A 27142-nucleotide genomic window follows, 5' to 3' on the forward strand; every position below is an offset into this window, starting at 1 on the left:
CAGACACTTCTCCTTCTTGCAGCCTGAGGGTCACCCTGAGAACCCCTGAGCTCAGAGACTCTGCCTGTGGCCAGTGGGGCTACTGGAGCGGCCGTGAGAAGCCCTGCCCACCTCAAGCCCCCCCCCCCCGTGCTATCTGCCCATGCCACTGTCCTTGTGGGGCGATGGGTGGCTGCCAGAGTCTGACCTGTGCCTGGGTTCCCCATTGCTGTCTGCTTCTGCCCCGCAGGGCCTTCCCCCCCTTGCCTTCTGGCTCAGGGGTGTGGAGAGGGCTGCCAGGGGGGCGGGGGGGGGGGGCTGCATGTCTGGGGAAGAGATGTGTCTTGCCTGCTGCTGAGCGCTTCCTTTGAGCGTGGGTGTCTTTTTAAGGAGGCAGGGGATTGGTGTGCCCTGACACACATCTCTCTGTCCTGCGTGCCTGTCTGTGAGCCTCGCTTCTGGGATTCAGGCTCAATTGTCAGTGTGAATAACGGCAAGTGTCCCTGAACGGAGGGCCGTGCGGGCTGCGTCCCCCCTCCCCCTCCACTCTGCATGCTGGTTCCAGCAGCTGGCCTCCCTTGGAGGTGGGGTGGCCCCCAGTTTGGGTTCTTGCTGTCCTGAGAGGGGGCTGTGTGTTTCTCTCCCCGAGTGGCACAGGGCTGTGTGTGTGCATGTGCGCACACATGGGGGGATGCTCTGAACATTGCAGCGCCTTGATGTTGCTTCCGAGATGGGTCCACCACTCCTGTAGCAGCTGAATTCCCCCTCCCTCCCTCCCTCCCCCCCCGCCCCTCCCCGCCCCCCTTGGTGAGTGCATGCAAGATGCTCACTTGGCAGGCTGGCCGATTCTTGGCTCCAGCTGGTTTTCAGTGGCTCTGCAGGCCGGGAGCTCCCAGAAGCCAAACTGACTCATAAGCACCTTCCAGCAGGAAGTGTGATGGCCCCAGGGCTCGCCCCGGGCAATCCCTAAAGGACGGCACCTAATGCCCCCCCAGGGCCAACTGTCCAGTGGTCCCATCCAGCTGCGGCAAAGTCGGACCAGAGTAAAAAAAGAAGAGCCGAGTTGAGCCGAGCCAGAGCCGGCTGTTTTCGAGCTGCGAGGGCCAGGCAGGTGGGCTCTCCTGGTGGAGGGGAGTGATGTGGTCTCTGGGGGAAGGGGCTCTTGGCTGTCTTCTGGGCCTCTCTAGTGTCAGCAGGCCCTGCCGGTCCGGAGCAAGTCAAGGGAGTTTCATGAGGGAGACGTTGCAAAGCCCAGAGCAGCACCCGCCCACCCGTACATAATGCCTTTCGTTCGGGCAAACATAACAGTGTGCAAGCTTTCAGGTTCTCCGGAATTCTCCTTCAGCTCGGATGCAGGAATAAATAGGAAAAGGGGAAAAGTCTCCGGGCCTGACGCAAACTCCCGGCGTGATCTGCCTCAGGCTGCAGATGCTGGGGGTGGAGCCGAGGCTGGCCTCCTGGGCCACCACTGGGGTTCTTTCGGAATGAACAAGAGGCCATAACGTGGTTGCAATCCACGGAAACATACGGAGATGAGACCGTACTGACCATTCGTGGGTTCAGATTTCTTAGGCGCTGCGGAACTTTCTGGGACGAGCCGAACCTGTACAAACGAGGTGGGCTCCACCTGGACCAAAAGGGACCCAGGCTGCTGGCGATCGATGTCTGAACAGTGGCAGAGCAGCTCTTAAAGTTAACTTGGGGGGGGGGGGGGGCGCTTACAGGACCTGGGGAGACTTTCTTCAGTCTGAGCTGACTCAGTCCCTCGGGGCAGGGGGTGGTGGTGTAAACACACGAGCGTCAAAGGGCTCAGGAGTGGGGCGGGAGGGTGCAACTGAGGGGCTGAGAGAGGCCGGGGTCACTGGAGAGGGCAACACCTTGTAGGCGTCTCTGTGCCGACACCTGCAGTACCTGGTGCTGCATGGGAATTTAGATGCAGCAGGTAGCTCAGAAACAGGGTGGGGTGTGGGGACAGTCTATGGGATGCAGCCACCACTCAAGAGACTCTCTTTGGGCAGGACAGGGAGGGGTGGGGGTGGGGGGAGGAGAACCAAATAAGGTAAGAATGAACTCTCCAACAACAATGATATTTGGCAGCCTACCTGATCAAACTGTTGAGGCTAATTTTGAGACTGGGAGGAAGGGAGGGAGGTGACTAAAGTGGACCCTGTCGGGATATTGGGAGATTCCATCTGCCATCACGTCGGCTGGGTAAATGTGCGCTGGAGTCATGCTGTGGGACAGTGATGGCGAACCTTTTCGAGACCGAGTGCCCAAATTGCAACCCAAAACCCACTTATTTATCACAAAGTGCCAACATGGCAATTTAATCAGGATACTGAGGTTTTAGTTTAGAAAAAATGGTTGGCTCTGAGTAAGCTTGGTGGTAGTTGTTGGCTTTGCTTTGAAGCAACCATGCAACTCTTCAAACAGGTGAATCAGGACCCTAGGAGGGGTTACTCAGAAGCAAGCCCCATTGCCAGCAACCGAGCTTACTCCCAGGTAAAGGATCATGCTTTAGTTTTTTGCATAAAAATCAGTGGGGTTTAACAGCGCTTAACAGGGTTACCTACACTGCTCCCCCAAAATAAGGTCTTAGGTTTAATGCTAATAATCGAACCCAGCGGCCCAGGCCAGCCTAGATGTGTATGTTTGTGTGTGTGTGGGGGGGGGGGATTTTTTCCCCACATGACGAATTCTGCGCGTGCCCACAGAGAGGGCTCTAAGTGCCACCTCTGGCACCCGTGCCATAGGTTCGCCACCACTGCTGTAGGAAGCAGGTTCCTGGACATCATAAGTGACTGTGCTGTAGAACATTTGGACACGGAGTCATGACCTTGGTACTGAGACCTGGAGGTTGTTGCACCAATTCGGAATTGTGACCACTCTTCGGCATCCCTGGCAATGGGACGTTGCCCCTAAAGCCCAGAACTGTGATGTTTGCTTTCAAAAGAAGGAACTTTTCATATGTGAGGAGAACAGTTAACAGGAAGCTGAAAGGGAAGCCCAAGAGAGCGAGATCCCTAGTTGATCCTTAGCAGTTATTTCAGAGCACATTAGTTGAAGCTCAGGTAGGTAGGATGCATTCCTCAGGTCAGGAAAGGCACTGCCAAGTCTAGAAGAACGCCTGTGTGGTTAACAATGTAAGTCAGGGAAGCTGTAAAAAGCCAAGAGGGTTCTGCCTCAGTAAATTAAACAGACGGGACCTCAGGCTCTGGCAAAAGCACTCAGGTTAATAACTAGGCATGCAAAATGAGCATTTGAAGAGCAGGTTGTGGGCAATGACCCTTCGTTGAAATCTATTCAGAGCAGGAAACCAGCCAAGGACACAGCTGGGCCGGACACAGCTGGGCCTTTGCATGTCCAAGGAATAAAGGGGAGATGGCCAAGAAGCTCTGTGGAGTTTTTGCTTCTATATCCTCTGTACACATAAGAACATAAGAACAAGCCAGCTGGATCAGACCAAAGTCCACCTAGTCCAGCTCTCTGCTACTCGCAGTGGCCCACCAGGTGCCTTTGGGAGCTCACAGGCAGGAGGTGAAAGCAATGGCCTTAAGAACATAAGAAAGAGCCTGCTGGATCAGACCAGAGTCCATCTAGTCCAGCTCTCTGCTACTCGCAGTGGCCCACCAGGTGCCTTTGGGAGCTCACAGGCAGGAGGTGAAAGCAATGGCCTTCTGCGGCTGTTGCTCCCGAGCACCTGGACTGTTAAGGCATTTGCAATCTCAGATCAAAGAGGATCAAGATTGGTAGCCATAAATCGACTTCTCGATGCAGCAGCCACCATCTCCAGGAAAGGAGTCTGAAGAACCGGGTCGAATCTGAATGACCAGAGATGAAGTTCTAGACCCTACTGGGGAATTTCTGAACCGATGAGTCTGCAGGGGCTGGTGGGCTGTGCCCGAGAGTTCTTCAGGAACTCCAATCCAGGATTGATAATCAGTGTAACATTTGCTAACTTATCACTAAATTCAGCCACTGGACCAGAAGAGTGGAGAATAGCAAATGCTTCACCAGTTTCTGCCAAGGTGTCCAGAGAAGAACCAAGAAGTTACAGGCTACTCAGCCTACATTTCTCCCTGGAAAGTTAGAGCATACAAAAACCCTCTTGGGTCAGACCGAGGCCCAGCCAGGTCAGCAGTCTGTTCACTCCGTGACCAACCAGGTGCCTTCAGGAAGCCCGTAAGCAAGACAGCTGCAGAGTTGTGCAGCCCCTGATATAATAGACCTTCACCTCTGATCCTGGAGAGGAGCCGTAATCAAAGGTAGAAGTCGCAGACACACAGAATCCCCGCAGGGAAAATCAGCCTGGTTTCTGCAAAGGGAAGCATTTTGGTCTCACCAGCCTTTCGGTCTTCTTTGAGAAAGCAAACAAGCACGTGGGCAACAGTGACAACAGGTAGATATTATATACTTGGACTTTCAAAAGGCTTTTGACAAGGAACCTCGCCAGAAACTCCTTATGGATTAAAAACTGGTAAAATGACAGGAAGCAAAGATCAGGAGTATACAAAGAAGAGGAGCTCGGATTTATATGCTGCCTTTGTCTCCTGTAAGGAGACTCAAGGTGGCTTACAAGCTCCTTTCCCTTCCTCTCCCCACAATAGACACCTGGTGAGGTAGGTGGGACTGAGAGAGTTCTGAGAGAACCAGCCCAAGATCACCCAACAGGAATGTAGGAGTGGGAAAACCAATCTGGTTCACCAGGTAAGCCGCACTCAAGTGGAGGAGTAGGGAATCAAACCCAGTTCTCCAGATTAGAACCCACTGCTCTTAACCACTTCACCACACTGAACAGTTCTCACAATGGAGGGAAGTAAACAGTAGGGCCCCACAAAGCTTAGTATTGGGGCTGATACTATTTAATTTGTTCATAAATGATTTGGAACTGAGGGCGAGCAGCGTAGTGGCCAAGTTTGCAGATGGCACAAAATTATTCAGGATGGTGGAGGGAGGAATCGAACCCAGTTCATCAGATACGGGCCCTTGGTTTTCCAAGAATGGCTGTGAAGAGCTCCAGGAGGAGCCCTGCAAATCGAGTGAGAGGATGACGTCATGGCAAATCAAGTTCCATATTCGTAGGTGTCAAATGCTGCATATTGGGGAGGGAACACACACACACCACACACACTTTAGGTCATAGTGGCCCTGTCGGTCTGCAGCGGAAGAGCTCGATTTGAGTCCAGTGGCACCGCAGAGACCAACGAGGGCATGAGCTTTTGAGAGTTTCCTATTGGTATCTGACAAAGGGGCTTCAAAATTGGCCATGCTGGCAGGGGCTGATGGGAAATGCAGTCCATAACATCTGGAGTGCCAAAGGTTTGCCACCACTGACATAGTGGATAGTTCAGTGAAAATTTGCTGCATTGGTCAAAGAGGCAAACTCTCTGTTGGGGTATTTGAGTATTTGAAGAGTATTTGAAAATAAATTATCCAACATTATAATAATGCCCCTGTATAAATCTATACATCCTGGGAAAGCAATGGCAAACTACCACACAAAAACGGCTTGCCTATGAAACCACTGCTTGCAGTGGTACTCCAGGATCGGACACGACTGAAGGGGAAATTTTACCTTTTTTTTTTTTTTATAAATCTATGGTGTGGCCTAATTTAGAATATTGCATGCACTTGTGGAGACTGGATCACAAAAGGGACTTCAGAGTGGGAGAAAGTCCAGAAGGGGGAATTGGGGTCAGGGTGATTAGGGGGCTGGAGCACCTTCCCCATGGGGGACAGATAGAAGATCCTGGGATTCTTCAGTTTAGAAAACAGACCACCAAGAAGGGACATGCCAGAGGACTGTGAAATTATGCATGTAGTGGAGGAGGGGCCAGCCAAAGAGAGGGGTGTCCTCCATCCTCCCAAAATCGCGTGGAACTTGGAGAGAGGCATTCGTAGGGCTGATGGGCAGAGGACTCAGGACAGATGAAAGGAAATGCTTCGCTACACAGAGAGTGAACATGGAATTCTCAGCTCATAAGAGCGTAAGAAACTAGCCTGCCGGATCAGACCAGAGTCCATCTAGTCCAGCTCTCTGCTACTCACAGTGGCCCACCAGGTGCCTTCGGGAGCTCACATGCAGGAGGTGAAAGCAATGGCCTTCTGCGGTTGTTGCTCCCGAGCACCTGGACTGTTAAGGCATTTGCAATCTCAGATCAAAGAGGATCAAGATTGGTAGCCAGAGATCGACTTCTCCTCCATAAATCTGTCCAAAGCCCCTTACAAGAGCTATATCCAAGGTTGAAGTATGCATCCACCATCTCCTGTAGCAGCGTGCTTCAATCACCGATCACACGTTGCGTGGAGAAGTGTTTCCTTTTATTAGTCCTTATTCGTTCCCCCAGCATTTGCAATGGATGCCTCCTGGTTCTAGTATTGTGAGAAAGAGAGAAAAATTTCTCTCTGTCAACATTTTCTACCCCAGGCATCATTTTATAGACTTCAATCATAATTTTATAGACTTCAATCAAAGCTCGAGAATGTAGTGGTGGCCATGGTCACAGGAGTCACAGAGGAGAGGCCCCTTGGTGGCTACTTAGCTACAGTGACGAAAAAACCACATTCGGAGGCAGTCAACTTGTTAACATCCAAAGAGCCCTGCTGGATCTGTGTCCTCTAGTACAGCATCCTGCCTCCCACAGGAATCCAGCTTGAGGATTGCTCCTAGAAGTCCTTGCGTGAGGGGCTGGTAGGGATTATGATCAGTGAGTAGGATCCAGCCCAGTTAAGCACCACATTTTACCTAGAACTAGTTTATTGAAAGTGGTGCTTATAAACCAAACCCAGCTGTTAGAATGTTGCAGTCCCAAGCGCTGATTATAGTCTGTAGACATCCCAGGCACTGCTCAGCAGGCAGTCAGCAAACAGGAAGTTGCTGGGAGTACAAGAACTTCCCCTGCTACCGCCTCCTGGATTCTTTATCCTCCCCGTAGTAGATGGAGGCTTCCCTTTAGTCCACATGGGTCGTAGCCACCAATGGACCTCTCTCTTAGGAATGTGTCTAATCCCCTTTCCAAAGCTTTCCATTACCCTGCTAGCCATCAAGTATCCCAACCAAGCTGCAGGGGTAAGAAATTTTCAGATGGAGACAAAAGAAAGTAGTTCCCTTCTCTGTTCTCACCTATTTGCCAACAATTTCATTGTGTGCTCCAGATATTCTGAGAGAGAAAGCAAAGCCCCCTTTCTCCATCCCACTCATAATTTGATAAACCCTTTGGTGGGGTCCTGCAGGGTTCTCTCCTGGGCTCAGTTCTAGTCAATATTTTAATCAATCACTTGGGTGATGGAATTGAAGGCACGCTAATCAGATTTGCAGATGACATCAAATTAGGAGTGGTAGCTGAAACCCCAGGGGACAGGGTCAGGATTCAAAATGACCTGGACGGATCAGAGAACTGGGCCAAAACTAACCAAATGAATTTCAACAGAGATAAATGTAAGCTACTACAATTTGGCAGAAAGAAATGGAGTGCACAGAGATAGGACGGGTGACGCCTGTCTTGGCGTTAAAGGGGATACATGTGAAAGGCATCTGGGAATCTTACTAGACCACAAGTTGGAAATGAGTCAGCAGTTGGTGCAGCAGCCAAGAAAGTTCTGGGGGCATCAATAGCGGTGCAGGTGTCCAGATCGAGGGACGTCATAGTGCCAGTTGATTCTTCATTAGTCAGACCTCACCTGAAATACTATGTCCAGTTCTGGGCACCACAATTCAAGAAGGATGTTGATGAGCTGGAACAGATTCAGAGGAGGGCGACTAAAACAGTATCCATGTCCTATGGCAGTGGTGGCGAACCTTTGGCTCTCCAGATGTTATGGACTACAATTCCCATCAGCCCCTGCCAGCATGGCCAATTGGCCATGAATTGTAGTTCATAACATCTGGAGTGCCAAAGGTTCGCCACCATGGTCCTATGGGGAGTGTCTTGGGGAGCTGGGGATGTTTAGTCTGGAGAAGAGAAGGTTAAGGGGTGACATGATAGCCATGTTTAGATATTTGAAGGGATGTCATGTCAAAGAGGGAGCCAGCTGGTTTTCTGCTACTCCAGAAACGAGGTCGAGGAGTCATGGGTTCAAGGTGCAGGAAACGAGATTCCACCTAAACATGAGGGAGAACTTTCTGGCACTCTGATCTGGAGGAACCGAGTTTGATTCAGCTCACACAAGAGCTGTGGAGGCTTATCTGGGGAATTCAGATCATCCTGTGCACTCCCACACACGCCAGCTGGGTGATCTTGGGCGAGTCACAGCTTCTCGGAGCTCTCTCAGCCCCACCTACCTCACAGAGTGTTTGTTGTGAGGGGGGAAGGGCAAGGAGATTGTCAGCCCCTTTGTAAAGGTCTCCTGCAGGTTGATTATAAATCCAAACTCTTCTTCTAGCTAGCCTAGCCTAGCTAGCTACTGAAACACTGTCCAAGGGCTACTGGACAGTGGAATAAGCCGCCCCAGAGGTTGGTGGAGGTTTTTGAAGAGGCTGGATGGCCTTCTGTCAGGAGTGCTTTGAGTTGTGTTCCTGCATGGCAGGAAGCTGGACTCAATCACCCTTGTAGACTCTTCCAACTCTCTCTGTTAGCCATCTCTTTTGTCAGTAGATAAGCTCCAGACTCTTCCACCTTCCCCTCAGGAAGTGTGTCTCGAACCCCTAATCATCTTGCTTGCCCTCTGTGCTTTTTCCAACTCTGCAATGCCCTTTTTGAGAAACGGCTGCCAGAGCTACACCCAGTATTCCAACTGAGGCCACGTGATAGCTCCATGCGAGGCCATTACAACGTTGGCCGTTTTGTTTTCAATCCCATTCCTAATAAAGTCCTGCATGGAGTTTGCATTTTGCAGCGCGGCTGCACGCTGGGTTGACATTTTCTTTTGAGCTCTCTACTAAGCCCTCAGATCTCTCTTTCAATCTCAGCCTCAGCTAGTTCAGGCCGTATTAGCATATATTTAAAATTAGGATTTTTTAATTTGTCATGTTGTTCACCTAATTTAGGGAGATCCTGCTATAGCTCTGCACGATCTGACTGGATTTTCAGCATCCGGAATAATTTGGTCACACCTGCAAACTTGGCTGCTACCCCATAGCTCAGCCCCAATTTCAGATCACGTATGAACACATTAAGGACAGTCTTTCCTCAAATGCAAACTAGCCTTTATTCCCCTTCCAAAGGGGTGGGGGTGGGGTGTCTTCTTACATTTACATACAAGTTGCAGTTACGTCCAATGATAATTTTTAGTCACATTCCTAAAGGATTTGCCTTCCATTTTGTGGTTGTCTTCCTTCCAAGAAAATAAGGTAGCACCCCCCCGCCCCCCCCACCCACCCACACTGCTTCTTCCCTGCTCACTTCCTTAAGAACATAAGAACAAGCCAGCTGGATCAGACCAGAGTCCATCTAGTCCAGCTCTCTGCTCCTCGCAGTGGCCCACCAGGTGCCTTTGGGAGCTCACGTGCAGGATGTGAAAGCAATGGCCTTCTGCGGCTGTTGCTCCCGAGCACCTGGTCTGCTAAGGCATTTGCAATCTGAGATCAAGGAGGATCAAGATTGGGAGCCATACATCGACTTCTCCTCCATCAATCTGTCCAAGCCCCTTTTAAAGCTCTCCAGGTGAGCGGCCATCACCACCTCCTGCGGCAGCATATTCCACGGGGTGGGCTCTTCAATGAGGTCCCTCACCCAAAACCTTTGGGAAGCCCAAGCATTAATCCTGCTCAAGCGCTGTGATCCACGTGCTCATTAAGCCACTGCTCCGTGCAGGTGGGCTGGGAGCTTCCTACCCTGCAGGGCTGTTTGGAGTTCTGCCAAAGGCAAAACAGGGCCTGCCCGGGAAGCCTTTGGCTGCCCACTGCTCCCAAGTGCCCAGCAGAGGATCGAGGCGGCCTGCAGTGCTGCTGGTGCCTGGGGTACTTAGAAGACACTGGCGAAGGGGGCAGAGGGATCCTGCACTCGAGCATATGAAGCCCAGAGGCCCACTGCAATTTAGGAGTACTCAGCTGGATCACCAGAGCTCAAGTCCTCTCAGCGCCTGAGCTGGGCTGCCTTCCTTGGTCCGGAGTGGGGTGTGGGGGACTGAGGGACCCTTCTGGAAGACACGTGGGAGTTCTGTCTGGGCCCTGGAAGTGATGAGACCTCCTCGGATTGGGGAGGGGGCAATTGCAGGCAGGTCTGAGGAGGGGAGGGCGTGCTTCCTGAAGAGGAGGTCTAGAGAGGGTGGCACCCATTGCTGGGGCCGGGGCTTTGAGGCTGGCAGTGTTTGCTGGACAAGGGCAGCCACACTAAGCCCCGTGGTCTTATTCCTGGTGCAGGATGTGCTGCTTCCTGGTGCGCTGGCCCTTCGCATAAGAGGGCCCCCGGTGGTTCTTGGGGTGCACCGGTGTGCCTCTGTCTTCCTTGCCTTGGGCTGATTCCCCAGCTTCCTTCCTGGGCAGTCTATATGCGAGTCCTTGCCAGGTTGGTCCGGAGTTTCAGGTTTTGTTGTCATGAATGTGTGGATGACGTTCCGTTGTACCTGCTGATGGAGGGCGAGCCAGACACCGCTGCAGAGTACTTAGCCAAGTGTCTGGGGGCTGTGATGGGATGGTTGAAACAGAGACAGCTGAGTTGAAGATGGACGTTCTGCGGTTATCAAATTTAGACGGGGTGGAATGGACACCTGCCATCAAAAGCCTGGGTGTGACTCTGGTTTCCTTCCTTTCTACGGAGACCCAAATCTCCAATAAAGCCAGAATGGCATTTTGCCACTTTGTTAGGCTAAGCAGTTGGCACCCGACCCATCTCGCCCTGACCTAACTCTTGCCATCCATGCAATGGTCAGATTAGACCACTGCAACTCTCTCTACGAAGAGCTGCCCTTGAGATGGCTCCGGAATGCAGGGGGGAGGGTCCTTGTGGAGTGTCAATCATCAGTCGCTCCCCAACCCTTTTCCTGTCCTTCCCTGCATCTTGCTGTTTTCTGACTCAGCCTGTGATGGGATTCCAGTTGGCCAAGGTTTGCTTTTGCTGTTGCGATGGATGATTGATTGATTGATTGATTGATTGATTGATTGATTGATTGATTGATTGATTGATTGATTGATTGATTGATTGATTGAACTTAAAGGCTGCATCATCCCCCAAGGGCTCGAGGCTGCATCATCCCCCAAGGGCTCGAGGCGGCTCACAGTGCGGCTGTTCTACCGAACAGCAAATCAACATAAAAACATTAAAAACATTAATCCTTTAAAACCTATGCAGCAATTTCAAACAGCAGAAAACTAGAAATTAAAACAACCAAAGTTTTTAGAAAACTATTAGATTCCTTTGTCTTGGATTGATCAACTAGAAAGGTTGAATAGATTGCAATAGTAAGGGGTTGGGGGAGTTTTAATTTATGGGGTTTTAATTGATATATGTGAAATGATGGCTGGCCACTGTGTGAGGCAGGGCGCTAAACACGGTGGATACTCCCAGGTCTGATCCAGCAGGGCTCTTTTGAGGTTCTTATCGGGGGAAGGTCTGGATGCCCTTCTGATGGCCCTGCAGATGGACCGGCTGGCCACTTTGTGAGGCAGGATGCTGGACAAGACGGAACCTCTGAGGTTCTCATCAGAGGAAAGCCCTGATCTGACCCATCAGGTGCCTTCTCCTGTTGCAGGGCCCTGGGACACAAGCACGCTTGGCACGTTCCTGGCAGTGGGGGTGGGACACCTGGTGTGGGGTGGAGTTATTTGGAGAGGCTGGGGGGACCAGCCCAGATTAAGAAATGGCCAGTTCCTGGGCAAGTAAGGGAAGGGAGGAGAGGCTGCAGCGTTTGGGACTCTTTAGTTTGGAGAGGAGGCGGCTGAGGGGGGATAGGATTGAGATCCTCAGGTATGCATGGTGCAGAAAATGCAGGCAGAGAAATTTTTCTCTCTTTCTCTGTCCTTTGGAACCAGGGGGCATCCATTAAGAAATGCTGGGGGGAAGAATTAGAGGACTAATAAAAGGAAACACTTCTTCACTTAACGTGTGATTGGAGTGTTGGGGCTATGCTGCCACAGGGAGGTGGGGTGATGGCCCACTAACCTGGATGGCTTTAAGAGAGGCTTGGACAGCTTTATGGAGGAGAAGTCGATCTATGGCTACCAATCTTGATCCTCCTTGATCTGAGGTTGCAAATGCCTTAGCAGACCAGGTGCTCGGGAGCAGCAGCAGCAGCAGAAGGCCATTGCTTTCACCTCCTGCCTCCTTGAGCTCCAGAAGGCACCTGAGGTGGAGCCACTCACGGGAGAGTGGCAGAGAGCTGGGACCCCTAAGATGGACTCTGGTGCAGTCCAGCAGGAAGTATCCTTATGTTCTTAAGTGGTGGTGGTGGGGGGGTCAAAAGCCAGTCCGCAGGTGGCACCAGACCCGTTGCCCTCTGCGGGAGGGAGATCCCACGTGGAGTGTGCTCCTGGCTCTCCCCTCCCTTGACATCTCACAGGACGATCTCCCTTCTCTGCTGTTTCAGGGGCTGGGGGGGGGGGGGCCTGGGGAGCCATCTCCCAACCCCTCTGAGCCTCTGAGGGCAACTCTCCCCCCTCGCCCCCCCACTCTTCCCCCCTGTGGACTCTCCAGGGCCTGCTTTTCCACTTGGCTCTTTGCTTGAAGGGCTCCAGCTTTTGCCTGCTTTTTCCTTCCTCTGGGCCGCCTGTTGGCAGAACCACTTCAGACCACAACGGTTTTGCAGTCACGGGAGAGGAAGGGAGGGAGGGGGTGTAGAAAAACCCAGCCTGAGAGACCTTGGAACCCCAAATCACTTGCCTCCATGGAAATGGAGGGCCACATTATAGTTGAGAAAACATGCTGCTGTGCTGCTGGGCACCGGAAGAGGGGCAGGGGCCTGGCCTGGCTGCCAGCCCCCCCAGTCCGGAGCTCCAGAGGGTGGCGGAGAGTAAAAGACTTCTTCCTGCTTTGCCTGCAGCTGACTTGGAACCTCGTTTCTCAGGATAGGCCCCATTTGGGATGGTCTCGGACAATTAGCAGGGGTTGGATGGCAGGGTACAAGCCAGGTAAATGCTGGCGCTCCTGGGCAGGTGCTTGGCTTCCAAGAGGCCTTGCCCTGGACTGGGACATGGGCGGGGGGGAGACTCTCACTCCCCCCCCCCTCACCCAGTGGCCTCAGAGCTGCAGTCTCCCCTTCTTCCTCCTGCTGTTCTGGATCCTGCCCTGGATCGCTGGGGCGAAGGAGTCTCGCTGTGCTGGGGAGCAGCTCAGAACGTGAAAGGCAGCCCAAGCCAGCTTCCCCCCCGGAGTCATTAATATGTGGCAGGGCTGGGCGCGGGGATTTTGCTGCACCAAGCACTTTCCCCTTCTGATTTATTCACCTATTTCTTTGCAACGCTTTCCTCTGAAGACTCAGTCCAAGAAAACCGTGCTGTGCGCTCTCTCTCTCTCTCTCTCTCTCTAATCTGCAGCAGGCCTGCCTGGCAGCTGGGGGAGGGGGGAGGGGACCTCTCTGTGTGCCCAGAATGAAGGTCCCGTTGCCCCCCTTGTAGGATAGCCTTGGGGTCTGGTTACCAAGGAGGTGGCTTCCCCCCAGGGCCCCCCCAGTGTCAGTAGGTCTCTGGCCCCGCAGACGGCAGCATTCACCCACGGGCCTCCAACTCCAGAGTGGGCTGACTCCCTCCGGAGCCATTCAGGACATGCGCTGGACATACCCAGCTTATCCCCTGGGGCTGGCCTAGGAGGGATGCCCCCTGTTCTGCCGGAGCTGAAGGGTGCCCCGTTGCCTACTCCTGGAGTGGGCCTTCCACCCCTGGCTCTTAGGATTTTCCTTCTGTTGATCCAAGATTGCATTAGCCTTTTTTGTTGCTGTATCACACGAACCTCATTTTCACACATGCAGAATAATTCACTTTCATTTCACTTTGACAGTCATTTGCAGTGGATTTTGCCATTTCTCACAGGAAAATCCATCTGCAAAGTGCAATGAAAGTGGATTGAAAGTGTATTATTTGGCATGTGTGGAAGCGCCCTAAGTCAAACATGAGCAGCCAGTGTGGTGCAGCAACAGAAAAGTCTAATGTGATCTTGGGATGCATCAACAGAGGCGTAATGCTCCAATCGCAAGATGCCAAAATCCCATTGTGCACTGCATTGGTCAGGTCTCACCTGGAGCCCTGCGTGCAGTTCTGGAGGCCTCGTTTCAAAAAAGACGTGGACAGAACGGAGCAGGTGCAGAGGAGAATGACGAGGGTGATCGGGGGCCTGGAGACCTAGGCTGGGGGGAATTGGGAATGTTCAGTCTGGAGAAGAGGAGGTTGTGGGGGGACATGATGGCTCTCTGGTAGTCTTTGAAGGGCTGTTCCTGTTGGCATCAGAGGAGAGGACGCACAATCATGGGTCTAAATTACAGGGTGAAAGATTCCAACAATATATTAGGGGGGGAAATGTGGTACAGGTTGTGCAGCCTTGGGATCGGCTGCCTTGGGAGGTGGTGGGCCTCACCGGCAGTCTTTGAGCAGCGGCTGGACAAACACTTCTCAGGGGTGTCCTCGGCTGATCCTGTCTTGAGCAGGGCGTTGGACTAGATGGCCTCTATGGATCCCTCCAATGCTATGAGCTCCCATTCCCCTCTGCACTGCTTCCAGCCCTGCTGTGGTTTTTGGGGTGGGCCTGGTCCCGGAGGCTTTACCTCTCCCTGCCTGACCTTGTGGCTGAGAAAGCGGCAGAAGGCGTCGGTGGGGCTTTGTTGTCCCGGCCTGGCGGGGGCCGGGTTCTGCTGCCGGCGAGCGATCGGTTCCCTTTGCTGTGTGCCTCTGCAGCCGGCTCAGCGGCTGGCCCTCGACAGCCCGGCAGGAGTGTCTTTTAATCCTGTTGTCACCTGTGCCGAAACCAAGGTGAAGAGGCTTTTAACCTTGTCGCTCTCGCCACCGTTCCTGAGAGCCGTTAATCCTCACGCTTGGCGATGGCCCAAAATGAAGCTCAGCCTGTCCAGGGCCCTGCGCCGGGGAGTTAGAGTTAGCCAAGATCATGTCGGCTGAGCAAGCCAGCCGAGCCGTAGAAGGTCCTGGGTGCCTTGTGGCACCCATCCCGCGTCTGACTGACTGGGTGGCGGAGGGAGGGGAGGGAGGAAGGGCACCCGGCGACAGTCGTGGGAAGCTGGCACTCCTGTGAGTGCTGAGCCGTTCAGTGCCAACCAGCGGCATCAACCGGGGCATTTGGGGCATCAGGTCCAGCGCAGCAACCCCAATGGAGAGGACGCCAGGAAGCACCTGGGGGGGCTGCACCCCTTGGGTCTACCTCCCACCAGCACGGTTGAGTGGTCAAGAAGAGAAGAAGAAGAGTTTGGATTTATACCCCCCTTTCTCTCCTGCAGGAGACTCAAAGGGGCTGACGATCTCCTTGCCCTTCCCCGCTCACAACAAACACTCTGTGAGGTAGGTGGAATTTAAGAGAGCTCCGAGAAGCGGCGGCTGGCCCAAAGGTCACGAAAGCTGGCGTATTAGCCCAGGAGTGCACAGGCTAATCTGGATTCCCCAGATGAGCCTCCACAGCTCAAGCGGCAGAGCGGGGAATCAAACCCGATTCCTCCAGATTGAATGCAGTGGGCTCTTAGCCTCCCTCACGCCCACTGCAGGAGGACTGCTCATCCTGGAGGCTGGGTTTGATCCCACACTCCGCCGCGTGAGCAGCAGCTTCTTATCTGGTGAACTGGATTTGTTTCCCTGCTCCTCGTCCCCACGAACTCTCTCAGCCCCACCTACCCCACAAGGTGTCTGTTGTGGAGAGGGCAAAGGAGGGAGTTTGAGTCTCCTTGCAGGAGAAAGAGGCAGGGTGTGAATCCAGACTCTTTCTCCACACTGGTCGCAGCACACGACTGCAGGGCAGGGAGCCCCTGTGTGACTTCTAGGCAGGGGCCTGGCAGAGGTGAGGGCCGATTGGCCCCTGACCTGGCAGCAAAGGGTTCAGGCAGGAGAGGAAGGGAGCGTTTCCAAGCGCCCCCTCTTTTCTTCAAGGGGGAATGCCCTCTTTGGGTCCAGCTGGAGCCGCTGGTGGCCCGCCCAGTCTGAGGGTTAGGCATGCCCAGCCTCTGCCCAAGGGGGAGGGGGGGCAGGAGGCAATCTTTGGTGGGAGGCCGCTGTGGGTGCACTTCTGGGCCTAGAAGCTGCCCCTTTTGTCCTGACCCAGCCTTTTGGCCATTTTCAAATTGGGAAAAACAGATCAGGAATGGCCGTGGGGCTGCCGCTGTCCCAAACTCAGAGGAGAGGAGAGGAGGGGGCAGCTCCGTGCCTGCTGGGAGGGGGTGCCCTAGATGTGCTGTTCTGCATTCAGGCAAGGGCCCTGGCGGGGGCTGGGGACAGAGGACGGGATGGGCCCTCATCTCAAGCCCAGAAGGCAGCCGGAGGAGTCTGGGAAGAAGGAAGGGTCTGCCACATGGCCACGAGCCGTGGATTTCCTCAAGATTTCAAGCGGGGCTCCCTTCGTTCCCCGTGCCTGCCTGGGGAGAAGCAGAGGCCCAAGTGGTGTTTTCTGGGGCATACATGGAGCTCCGGGGGTCTCTCCTGTCAAGTGGGGAGGGGCCTGCGGGAAGGACGGCTGGCACCCACGGTCTCCGAAGAGTCCCAGTCCTCCACCCTTCAGCCATCGGCTCGGGAGGGGGGGCATTTCTTGACTGCACCCCCTTCTCTGTAGCCCCAAGAGAGAGAAGAGCTTTGAGTTTGCAGCCTCCCCCTTTCTGTTCCGTCAGGAGACTCAAAGGGGGCTCACCAACTCCTTTCCCTTCCTCTCCCCACAATAGACACCTGGCCAGGTAGGTGGGAGAGAACTGTGACCCTGCACACCCAAGGTCACCCAGCAGGCACGTAGGAGGGGGGAAACAAACCCAGTTCACCAGATAAGAGTCTGCTGCTCATGTGGAGGAGTGGGGAATCACACCTGGTTCTTAGGATTAGAGTCTACCTGCTCTTAACCGCTGGCAGGCAGGCAGGCAGGACGCCTCTGCTCAGACTGGGGAGGGCAAAGCTCTCTCTGGAAATGATCTGCCCTGAAGGCTTCTCTCTTTTGCTCTCTCTCTCTCTCCCCCCTCCCTTTCTTGCCCCAAAAGGAGCACATGCACCTACCACCAGAGGAGTGCCGTTACCGCAAGGGACATCCAGAGGACAAATGTCCCGGAAACTCACCAGTAGGGACGCCTAAAAAGTTTGGGCTCATTTCTAAAATTTTTTTGGTATTTTTAGTGTTTTTACATTGTCAGCCAGCAGGGGGCGCAGTTTTAGGCTAGTGGCACCAAAATTTCAGGCTATTGTCAGGTGACACTCCTGATGATACCAGCCAGGTTTAGTTTGGTTCAGGGAGTCCAAAGTTATGTTCAATGGGGGTGCCCCACCCCCCATTGTTTCCAATGGGAGCTAATAGTAGATGGGGCTACCCTTTTGAGGGTCCATAACTTTGGACCCCCGGAACCAAACTTCACTAAACGTAGGTGGTATCATCAGGATAGTGTCCTGCTGATACCAGCCAAGTTTGGTGAAGTTTGGTTCAGGGGGTCCAAAGCTGTGAACCCCCAAAAGTGGGTGCCCCATCCCCCATCCAATGGGATCTAATAGTAGATGGGGCTAACCTAAGAACAAGAACATAAGAGAGAGCCAGCTGGATCAGAACAGAGTCCATCTAGTCCAGCTCTCTGCTACTCGCAGTGGCCCACCAGGTGCCTTTGGGAGCTCACAGGCAGGATGTGAAAGTTTTTTGAGGATCCATAACTTTGAGGGTCCATAACTTTGGACCCCCTCAACCAAACTTCACCAAACCTCCTGGAGTCTCCTGGAGATAGCCTAAAATTTTGGTACTGTTAGCTTAAACATTGCTCCCCTGACAGGCACTCTCAAATTTTCCCCAGGGTCACCCCTTTGGAGTGGATTTAAAGGGAGAATCTAGGCTCTCTAGATTAAAAAAAAACATTGAAAGTATTGTCGAAGGCTTTCATGACCAGATTCAACTGGCTGTTGTGGGTCTTACAGGCTGTGTGGCCATGGTCTGGTGGATCTTGGTCCTAACGTTTCGCCTGCATCTGTGGCTGGTATCTTCAGAGGTGTATCACAGAGAGAAGTCTGTTATAAGAGAAGTCTGGACACAGTTTGCAACAGACTTCTCTCTGTGATACACCTCCGAATATGCCGGCCACAGATGCAGGTAAAACATTAGGAACAAGATCTATCACGCAGCCTAGAAAACACACAACAACCAACATTGAAAGTGATGGTGTGTGTGTGTGTGGGGGGGGGATCTATCCTGAAACAGCATCACTTTCAATGTTCTTTAAACTAGGGAGCCCAGATTCTCCTTTTATGGTGGATTTAAAAGGAGAATCTGGGCTCTCTAGTTTAAATAAACAGTAAAAGTGATGCTGTTTCAGGGTTCAAAAAATAGCATCACTTTCAATATTGTTTAAACTAGGGGGCCCCGGGTGTGTTCAGATTTGTGTGTTGGGTCATGTTCTATAATGTGATGGCGACTTTGAGATGACCTGGTGCAAAAAACGTTTTTGGTTGTGATGGGGGAGGGTGGCCGCCCATAAGGGGGGGGGGGGTGCGCAAAACTCAGATTTTCCCCTGGCTCCATTTTTCCTAGCTTTGCCTCTGCATGCCACCCTGAAACCCACCTGAAGTCCTGGAGCTGCAGGAGCCCCTGTGACTCTTCCTCTCTCCCGAAGGGCTCAGAGCCCTCTGGTGTTGCCCCAAAGGGGTGGCGCAGCAGCCCGCCACGCGAGAGGCTTACAGTGGAGTGGGAGTGAGTCCCGTGTGAGGACTCCTGGAGCACTAATAGTTGGAGGCAGCAATCAGACCTCTTCAAGGTAAGCTCCCTACCAAATCCAACTCTGCTTCCTGGCCCCGAGTGGAGCTGAGGAGGCCTCTCTGAAAAGCCGGCCAGGAATGCTGAGCTGAGACTCTTCAAGCCTCACGAGGTCTGCTGGAGAGACTTGGCCGCTGGCGGTTCGGTGCTGGTGCCAGAAGGCCGGGGCAGCCCCAGCAGGAACTGGGGGCCTCCTGAGTGGCTGGGGCGAGGTGGGTGAGGGCCTCCTGGCCGGGCAGAAGGGAACACTGTTGGGCCGGTGGCTGGGAGCAAAGGACTCCGTGCTTCCACCAAAGAGGCAGAAGGAAGCCCCACCCCCCACCCCGCTCAGTTTCCTGGCTCTTCCCTCCAAGGGTCCTTGGGGCCTGGGCCCCCTTGCCAAGACTACCCTGGATGCCTCTCCTCTGCCCCCCACCCCCCTCCCCACCAGCAAGGCCTCCAGGCACACGTCTGCATCAGCCTGATCCTCTGCCCCGCGACCTTGGCCCTGGGCCGAGAGCTGGGAGGAAGCCGGGCTTTTTGCTTAGCTGGCAATGTTGTTCCTGACAGCTGCCGTAAGAGCATCTGTGAAGTGCCTGCTGCGTCGGTGTGTTTTGCGCGTCTGCAATACTCCCCCCTCCTTCAACCTTTATTTCAGGTTAGGTCCCAGTGGGAGGTTTTACTGCTCTTTAAATGGAACTGGCAAAAGCCCCCTCCTGTTCTGCTGGTCGCGCCCCCCCCCTCCCCCGCCCTTCATAACTCCGGCCCTCATCTGATCAGCATTCATCCGGCTGAACCTGCCAGCAGCAAAGGAGACGCTTCTCTGCCGGCTGATTCTCCCGCTTGCTCGTGCAGCGCTGCGAAGGGATTAATTGGGATGCGCCCGGCGGCCCCGGAGGAGAAGGTGCTGCCGGCACAGCTGAGACCGGCACCGGCGGCTTGGCTGGCAAGTGAGCCACAGTAGCCCCGTCTGCAGGCTGCCCTCCTCCCAGAAGCCGGGAACTCACAGGCTGACGTCAGGGGGCTCACTGTCAGTCCCTGGCAAAGCCCCAGCAGCTGCAGCTGCTCCTCCAAGACAGGGCCTGGGGCAATACCTGCCTGGCAGGTACACAGGCTCTCTTTGCTGCCATCTGTGAGCACGAGAAGCCCTCAGCGCTGCCTCCGTCCGTGCTGGCTGACTGCTTTCCTCTGCCGTTTCCCTCTGGCCACCCACCTTTGAGACTGGACCGGTGGTTCTGGGCACCAGCCTTCCATTAGTCTCCTCACCTGAATCTCTGGGGAGCTGCTGTCAGTCGGGGTAAGCCAGCGGTGTCCATCTCTGGTGCCCCAGATGTTTATGGACTACGGTGGAAGGGGCTTTTGCCCATTGGCCGTGCTGGCAGAGACGGCTGGGAATCATAGTCCGTGAACATCTGGGGCACCAAGTTGGACACCCCTGGAGTATGCAGTCCAGGGAAGGCGGATGGGGGTGGGCCTCCAGACAAGGTGACCTCCCAGCCAGGTCCTTCTCTCTCTTGGCCCTCCACCATTTCCCCAGGGTACAGACCCCTTTCCTGAGAGACCCCCATGCCCAAGTTTCGCCTCATCTGGGCAAGATCGTAGGTGGCCTCCCCTCCCTGCTGGTTCCCCCCCCCCCCCATGCCTGTTTTTTGTCCTTTAAAGCCTTTTAGCTATAAGGAAGGTGGTTCCTTGCAGCCCTTCTGCTCCTCTTGTGAGAGTGTTCCCACACTGGGCTTGCCCCAGGACTGAAGCCTTTGGGACATCCCCCCCCCCCGCCCCCCGCAGCTCTTACTTGTTGAGTTGGGCCGCCTTCAAAGCTTGTAGTCAGGGAGGTTTCCACTCCTCTCGGCCTCTGCTTAGATGTGTTGATACCCGAGAGGCTGCGGCTCTTGTCTGGGGCCAAGACATGCAGCTGAAGGCCGTGAAGAGATCTGTGTTCCTCGAGGGTGGGCAGAGCCTTTGTCTGTGTTCGTTTATGTGAGCATTCGTCCCCTGCTGTCCACCCGTGCCCAGGGACTGAAGCCTGAAAGAACTTGGTTGAAACAAGCGCGTGCTTCCTCAGTCCAAGGCTCTGGCGTTCTGGGCGGGCACCGGTTTATTTTCGGCAGTCAGTACCTAGAGCAGGCTCCACACCGCCAGAGGTGCCCGGATGAAACTGCGATGCTTCTTCATTCAGACGGGGCCTCTCACCTGCCCAGGCCTGCCTTGTCTGCTCTGATCGTCGGAAGGGCTTTCGCGACCCTTCTGCTCGGGCCCTCTTCACTGGAGAGCCTGGCAGGAGTCGCACTTGGCACAGGCGCTGCCCCCGAGCCACGGCCCCGTCTTTAAAGACCTCGTCCAGCTGGCACAGATGTGGCCAGCCGCTCTCCACTGGTTCCTGCCTCAGGCTGAGCTTGCGGCACGACACACACACGCGCACACACACACACACTCACTCACCCCTGAAACTCCAGGAAAGCATTTTTAGGGCCAGAAGGACTCCCTTCCAGCATGTCCCTTCTCCCTGTGGTGGGATGCACTGATCACTCCCAGGTCTTTGGGGGTCTCTGCGGACCCTGGGGGCTCTCGTGGGGGCTGTCTGCTGCCCACCCTTTTCTGCATTCTTGTGGGGGCTGCATGGAAGACCCCTGGCAGTCGTGCTGACCTCTGGCTTGTCTCTCCCTCCCTGCAGGCATCGAGTGTCCCCGTGGAGCCCGCAACCTGCCTGGCTTGGTGCAGGAGGGGGAGCCCTTCAGTGAGGAGGCCACGCTCTTCACCAAGGAACTGGTGCTCCAGCGAGAGGTAGGCCCCAGTGGGAGCTTGGGGGGCCCCCGAAGCCCGACCTGGCCTTGCCTGGGCAGCGGGACCGTGGGTGGTGGGGAGAAGCTCCGTGCGTCGTGCTTCAAGCAGAAGGCCGGCTTTGTGTGGGTTCTGGTGGCTCCAGCTTTTGTGAAGAGCCGCTGACCACAGCTGCTTTTGTCCGCCATGGCTGCAGGGGGGGCCCTTGGAAGTCTCCCCGGTCTGTGCTTGGGAGGGGTGCACGGGTGTGGGCAGCCCCCCCTTTGCAAAAGGCCGTGGGTTCTAATGGAGTTTCGTGGCCCAGTTGGGGGGCTTTGTGTCTTGAGCAGGTCTCTGGCCATTTGTGTCAAGAGGTGTGCGGCCTGAGTCCTGTGCCCCTTCTCCCCCCCCCCCCCCGCCCCGTAGTTTGCGATGTCGTGTATCTGCTCCCTTGACGGGGAGGATGCCCGGAGCTTGCCCGCCCACTCATAAGTCAGGGCCTTGATCCCTGAGGTCAAGTTTCTCCATCCTGACTGGCAGTGTCTCTGTCTCCTCTGTCCTGTCCCCTGCAACTCCAGACCAAGGCGGCGGCAGGGGTGGGCTGGGGGGGGGGGTTTCTCAGTAAAGGAGAAAAGGGAGGGGCCATTTTTTAAAGCCAGGAGAGGAAACAGGAAGTGGGGGGGGGGCTGGTGTGGAGATTGGAGAGAGCTCTGTAGCATTCGAGCCTTTGGGAAGGTCCTGTGGCAGGTGGATCTGAAAGGGGGTGGCCGGATCCCACACAGCCCCCCCCTCACCAGGTAGGGAATTATTGTGTGTGACTGACCACCCACCAAGATCTGCTGCAGAAGTCATCTGTCCATGCCTTGCCTGCAGGCGGGAGGTGGGCGGCAGGCAGGGACGGGGCCTTTTCAGCGGTGGCTCCTCGCGTGTGGATGCGCTCCCTCTGGCCCCCTGCTTCAGGCACCAAACCCGCCTTTCTTTTCACAGAAGCGTTCCATCTTGGAGCGTGGTCTTTATTATTATCACAGCGATTCAAACCATGGAACATATATTGCTTGACTGCCCCAAATACGAGGGATCTAGGACCAGACTTTTTGCTCTTTGTCCTGTAATCTTTAATGAATACTCTGCTGTGGGGAAGATTACGTTTCTACTAAACAATTCCGCCTCCGAGATTTTAACTTTTGTGGCTAGGTTCCTTATAGAAACTGTGAAATGATTACCTGTGATGGTTCTCATGTATGGGAATATATATATATGTTCATTGTATTGTTATTGTAAACTGAAATGTATTTTATTAACTGCTCTGTTAGCTGTTCTGAGCTCTGCTTTGTGGTGGGAGACTGGGTTGCAAATAGAAAGAAAGAAAGAAAGAAAGAAAGAAAGAAAGAAAGAAAGAAAGAAAGAAAGAAAGAAAGAAAGAAAGATCTATTCTAGTTGTCTTTTGGGGGCTGTTCTGCGGATAACTGCTTAATGCTGTGTTCCTGGGGCTTGTTTTCATAGCAATAATGCCACAGTTGTGTGTGTGTACTGTGTGAGCGGCACTTAGCTGATTTAGGGGAAGGGGCGCATACGTACGTTTTCTAGAGAAACGGGCATCGGCGTGCCCTGGCGGGCGTGCAGGGACCCGTGAAGTGCGGCTGCCCCGTGGCTCAGAAGCAGCTGCATCGTTTGGGTCTGTGGCTGCCCTCCCCCTCCTGGCTGCCCGACAGGCCCCCCCTCCCCCTCCTCGGGAGCCTCTCTTTGTGCCGTGGCCATCAGCCGGCCGCCCCCCTCCTGAAACGGCTGGTTGGATTTTATTAGTTGGGAACATTCTGCTCCCGGCTGCAGGCGGAGGATATTTATGCCTGGCTGTGACCCGGCCGCCCTTCGTCGCCCTTCTCCACGGCGAGCTTGAAATTGGCTTCGGAAGAGGGCTGCACGCGCAAGAGCCGCCAGCCCGCTTTCCTGGAAATGGGGGCCACACGCGGGCAGGCAGAGCCGGCGGCTGCGGACAGGCTGGCATTTCCCACCTGTCACTCACTGTCAAGCGGCTCCCCCCCCCCCCCGCCTCCCTCTCCCGGAGGAAAGGTCTCCCCCCTGTGGGAACAGGAGGCCTCTGATCTTCCCGAAGAGCAGAACCAGAGCGCCCCGTGCCCAGTCTCATGCCAGTCCCTAGTTGGGCTACACGGCAGTGCCCCTGTGCCAGTTTCCAAGTCCCTCTGTGCGCACTCAGATGCTGCCCTCGTGGTTGCCCTGCCTGTTCCAGAGCAGAAACAGAGGCTGGGGCTATGCCCTGGCAACAGCGTTGGCACCCTCTTGCTGTGGCCGTAAGAGGCTGGGTGCTCTGGTCCAGAGCTCTGCCCCCTGGGCAGCTGCTTGTACGGCCACCTGGGGGCATCTCCGGGCTTGATCTGCCCAGGAACACACCTGAGTCAGGCAGTCGGCCCATCAAAGTCGGGACTCTGCTCGGGCCGGCAGCGGCTTCCCAGGGTCTCCGGTGGGGAGGGGCCTTTCCCGTCGCTGCCAGGGCTTGAATGCGCCTCCTGCCACTGAGCCAGGCGAGGGGCGAGGGAGCCCAGCAGGACGGCTTTCTCCTGGGACAGGATCCTGGGAGCTCCTCCCTCCTCCCTCTCTGCGTCCAGAGCTGCGTGAACCCTGCTGAAGGCATGAAGGCACCGGGTACTCCAGCTCCCCGAGCAAAGCCCCCCGGCCGTTGGGGGGCGGCAGAGCAGCGGGTCTGTCCCAGCAACTGTGCTTGGGGCCTCTTGGCGGAGACGGGGGGTCTGGCCTGGTGGACCCGGCCGGAACGGAGGTCTCTCAACAGCCCCTGGATGCTGGGGGGGGGGGGGGGGAAAAAAAGGGGAAAAGTCAATGCAGCTCACCAATGTAGCCAGTTTGTGGTTTGCTTGTGGTTCGCTGGCTGGGGCAGGGGGTGGGCGGGGATAGGTTTTGCCGTGTTGTAGAATTTGGGGTGATTATTGGTTCTTCGTGACACTGGGCTGTGGGTTGTGGTCTTGTTGAAGTGCCGTGGGATAAAAGCGGGTGAACAGGGGGGCTCCTGGCTCTCGTGCCGTTTTGTCTTTGTGTGGGAACTCTCTTGAGCATTCCCCTCTGCTCTCCTCGAGAGGATTACAACGTGCGTTTGTATCTTTGCACCCTTCACAAGCGTCCTTTGCAACACCCCTCCCTTCTGACTGAATGTCCAGACTCAGAGGTCTGCTCTCCTGGTGCTTGGTCTCGAAATCTGCCACCCCCAAGCTCTCGTGGGCCTCTGAGGTGTTCCTGGATCGAGTCCAAGGGTCCTACTGCAGACCCAAATGGCCATCCTCTGAAACTGCTTTTAAGCCTTTGGCTGCCTTTTGTGTGCACCGGGGGTGGCAAAGACCAGAAGGAGGCACTGAAGCTGGGAGAGCGTGGAAGGTGGGCCGTTAAGGCGTGGCGCCGTGTGGATGCTCCCCTCTGAAAGGCAGAGAGGAGCCAGCCCTCTCTGTGGGAGCACCCGTGGGAGCAGCCCTTCCAGGGGCAGGACTGGAGTCCAGACGTTACGTGGGGCACCAGTGGAAGCCGAGGGGGGACGGGGGGATCACTGAGAGAAACTTCTCGGGGGGTTGACACGTCCCATTCTTTATTGGCCAAATTCTGCTATTTCCAGGCCAAAAAAAAAATGCCACCACCGGCAAAAATTGCAGACGGAGCACGAGCGTAGTGAGCGCTCCACAACTCTTAGTCAGGCTGGACGTGAATTAGAGCACCCAGGCCCTGGCGGCGCCTGCCCGGGCTCCAGGCCTTTCCAGAGGCTGCCGAGTGGAAACGGCTCCCTCAGCACAAAAGAGGCCTTTCCTGGGACTAATAGGCGGGAGGGGGACCCTTGCCTGCCTGTTCGGGGCTCGGGAGCCCGTCTCCTGGGTGGGCGTGTGCAGAGGAAGGGCCTGCAGCCCGTGCGGCTGTCGTCGTCGCATCCCGAGGGAGCCCAGTTTGGTGCAGGAATTCTTTAGCCAGGATGCAGGAAGAAGAAGAGTTTGGATTTATAGCCCCCCTTTCTCTCCTGCAGGAGACTCAAAGGGGCTTACAATCTCCTTGCCCTTCCCCCCTCACAACAAACACCCTGTGAGGTGGGTGGGGCTGAGAGAGCTCCGAGAAGCTGTGACTAGCCCAAGGTCACCCGGCTGGCGTGTGTGGGAGTGCCCAGGCTAACCTGAATTCCCCAGAGAAGCCTCCACAGCTCAGGCGGTAGAGCTGGGAATCAAACCCGGTTCCTCCAGATTAGATACACGAGCTCTTAACCTCCTACGCCACTGCTGCTCCTAGAAGGGTTGCTAACAAGGGGACAGCCTCCCTGGTTGAGGCAAGGGCTGGTCTCCCACCAGATGCAGCCGGGGTCATTCTGCTCTGATGGATAATTCCAGGATCGGCTCAGCAGTGGCCTCTGCAGATCACTGGGGTGACAGACTCCCTCTTGACCCCCTCCCTCCAGATGTTGCCCCAACCCTGGCCCAACACGTCCTGCTCTTGGTGGGGCCACAGAGGTTCGCCAGAGCCCTTTCCCCCTGCCCCCGCGGCCAGAGAACCTACAGCCAGCACAGGTGGGAGGCTGTTCTTCTTGGGCCCCCCGAGGCCCTCTGCGTTTGGGGCCCTGGGATCTTCCTGCCGCCTCTGTCTGCGTGAGGCTGGCCTTGCATCCTCTCCGCCCACTGCAGAAGACTCCACCCCCCAGGTAGCGAGAGTGAGGCTGTGTCACCTGCCCTGCTGGGGCTCCTGGCGTGTCCGAGAGGCAAGCTCTGCCCAGCGGCTGTGCTCAGCCCAGCTGTTGCTTTCACAACTCCATGAAGTGCAGGATCCCAGTTGCCGGGTACCCAAGACTGCCTTTGGTTCATGCTCAGCATCTTTGGGAGGCAAGAGGGGACGCTGGCGATTGGCCAGGAAGGGCAGGAGCTGGGCTGGGGGCCGCTGCCTCGTCCCACCAGAGCCCTCGTGCCACAGAGCAGACCACCAAAGGGCTGGTCCCCTCCCTTGGCTTTGACTGGTGACGGGGGCAGGAGGGAGGGGGGGCTGCTTCTCTTCATTTCCTTCACTGGTCCCTTGCCCCTGCAAGGGGGCCCAAAGCATCTTACATCTGCCTGCTCTCCTCCATTGTATCCTCACAACAACCCTGTCAGGTCGGCTAGACTGAGAGCGGGTAGCTGGCCCGAGGTGTGGCGCTCCAGCCACTGTGCAACGCTGCCTCCACACTGCCCTGCAGCACAGCCAGGGGGGAAGTGGAGTGTGAGGGAGGGAGGGAGCTGCTGGCTGCTGGGGCTGGCCTCTTGGGGAGGAGGGAGGTGTGGGGCAGGGAGGCAGAGTGAGCTCTCTGCAGTTGTGGGGGGGGGGGGGCGGGCGGACGGACGGACTCAGGCTGAGTGGCTTGTAGAGAGTTCCTCCAGTTGTCCTTGCTGCCCGTGGAGACTTGAGCACAGGGAGGGGGGATTGTCTTTGTGCCGTTTGCTGAATCCCTGAATGGTGGGGCTGATTCATGGAAGCCTCCGTCCCCATTGCTGGGGGGAGGGGGGACCTCCTTGGCTGGGCCAGTGCTCTCCCTGACTGTGGGTGCCAGAGAGGCCGGGGGCCCAAGTCCAGCTCCTCCGGGAACCTCTGCGGATCACCCCCCCCCCCCCGGTCTTCTT

The 27142-nt window shown here is 55.4% G+C and overlaps 1 protein-coding gene across 1 annotated transcript in view; it reads left to right on the forward strand.

The window, feature by feature from the left end:
• The window catches only part of SND1 (staphylococcal nuclease and tudor domain containing 1), a 242458-nt gene that overhangs the window by 158450 nt on the left and 56866 nt on the right, over window positions 1-27142 (forward strand). The window contains exon 16 of the mRNA XM_048499490.1: window positions 21415-21524. Coding sequence (XP_048355447.1) covers window positions 21415-21524 — 110 coding nt within the window. The remainder of the gene's footprint in view (window positions 1-21414; window positions 21525-27142) is intronic.

This window comes from Sphaerodactylus townsendi, linkage group LG06 (genome assembly GCF_021028975.2).
Source record: "Sphaerodactylus townsendi isolate TG3544 linkage group LG06, MPM_Stown_v2.3, whole genome shotgun sequence".
NCBI classification, from domain to species: Eukaryota; Metazoa; Chordata; class Lepidosauria; order Squamata; family Sphaerodactylidae; genus Sphaerodactylus; species Sphaerodactylus townsendi.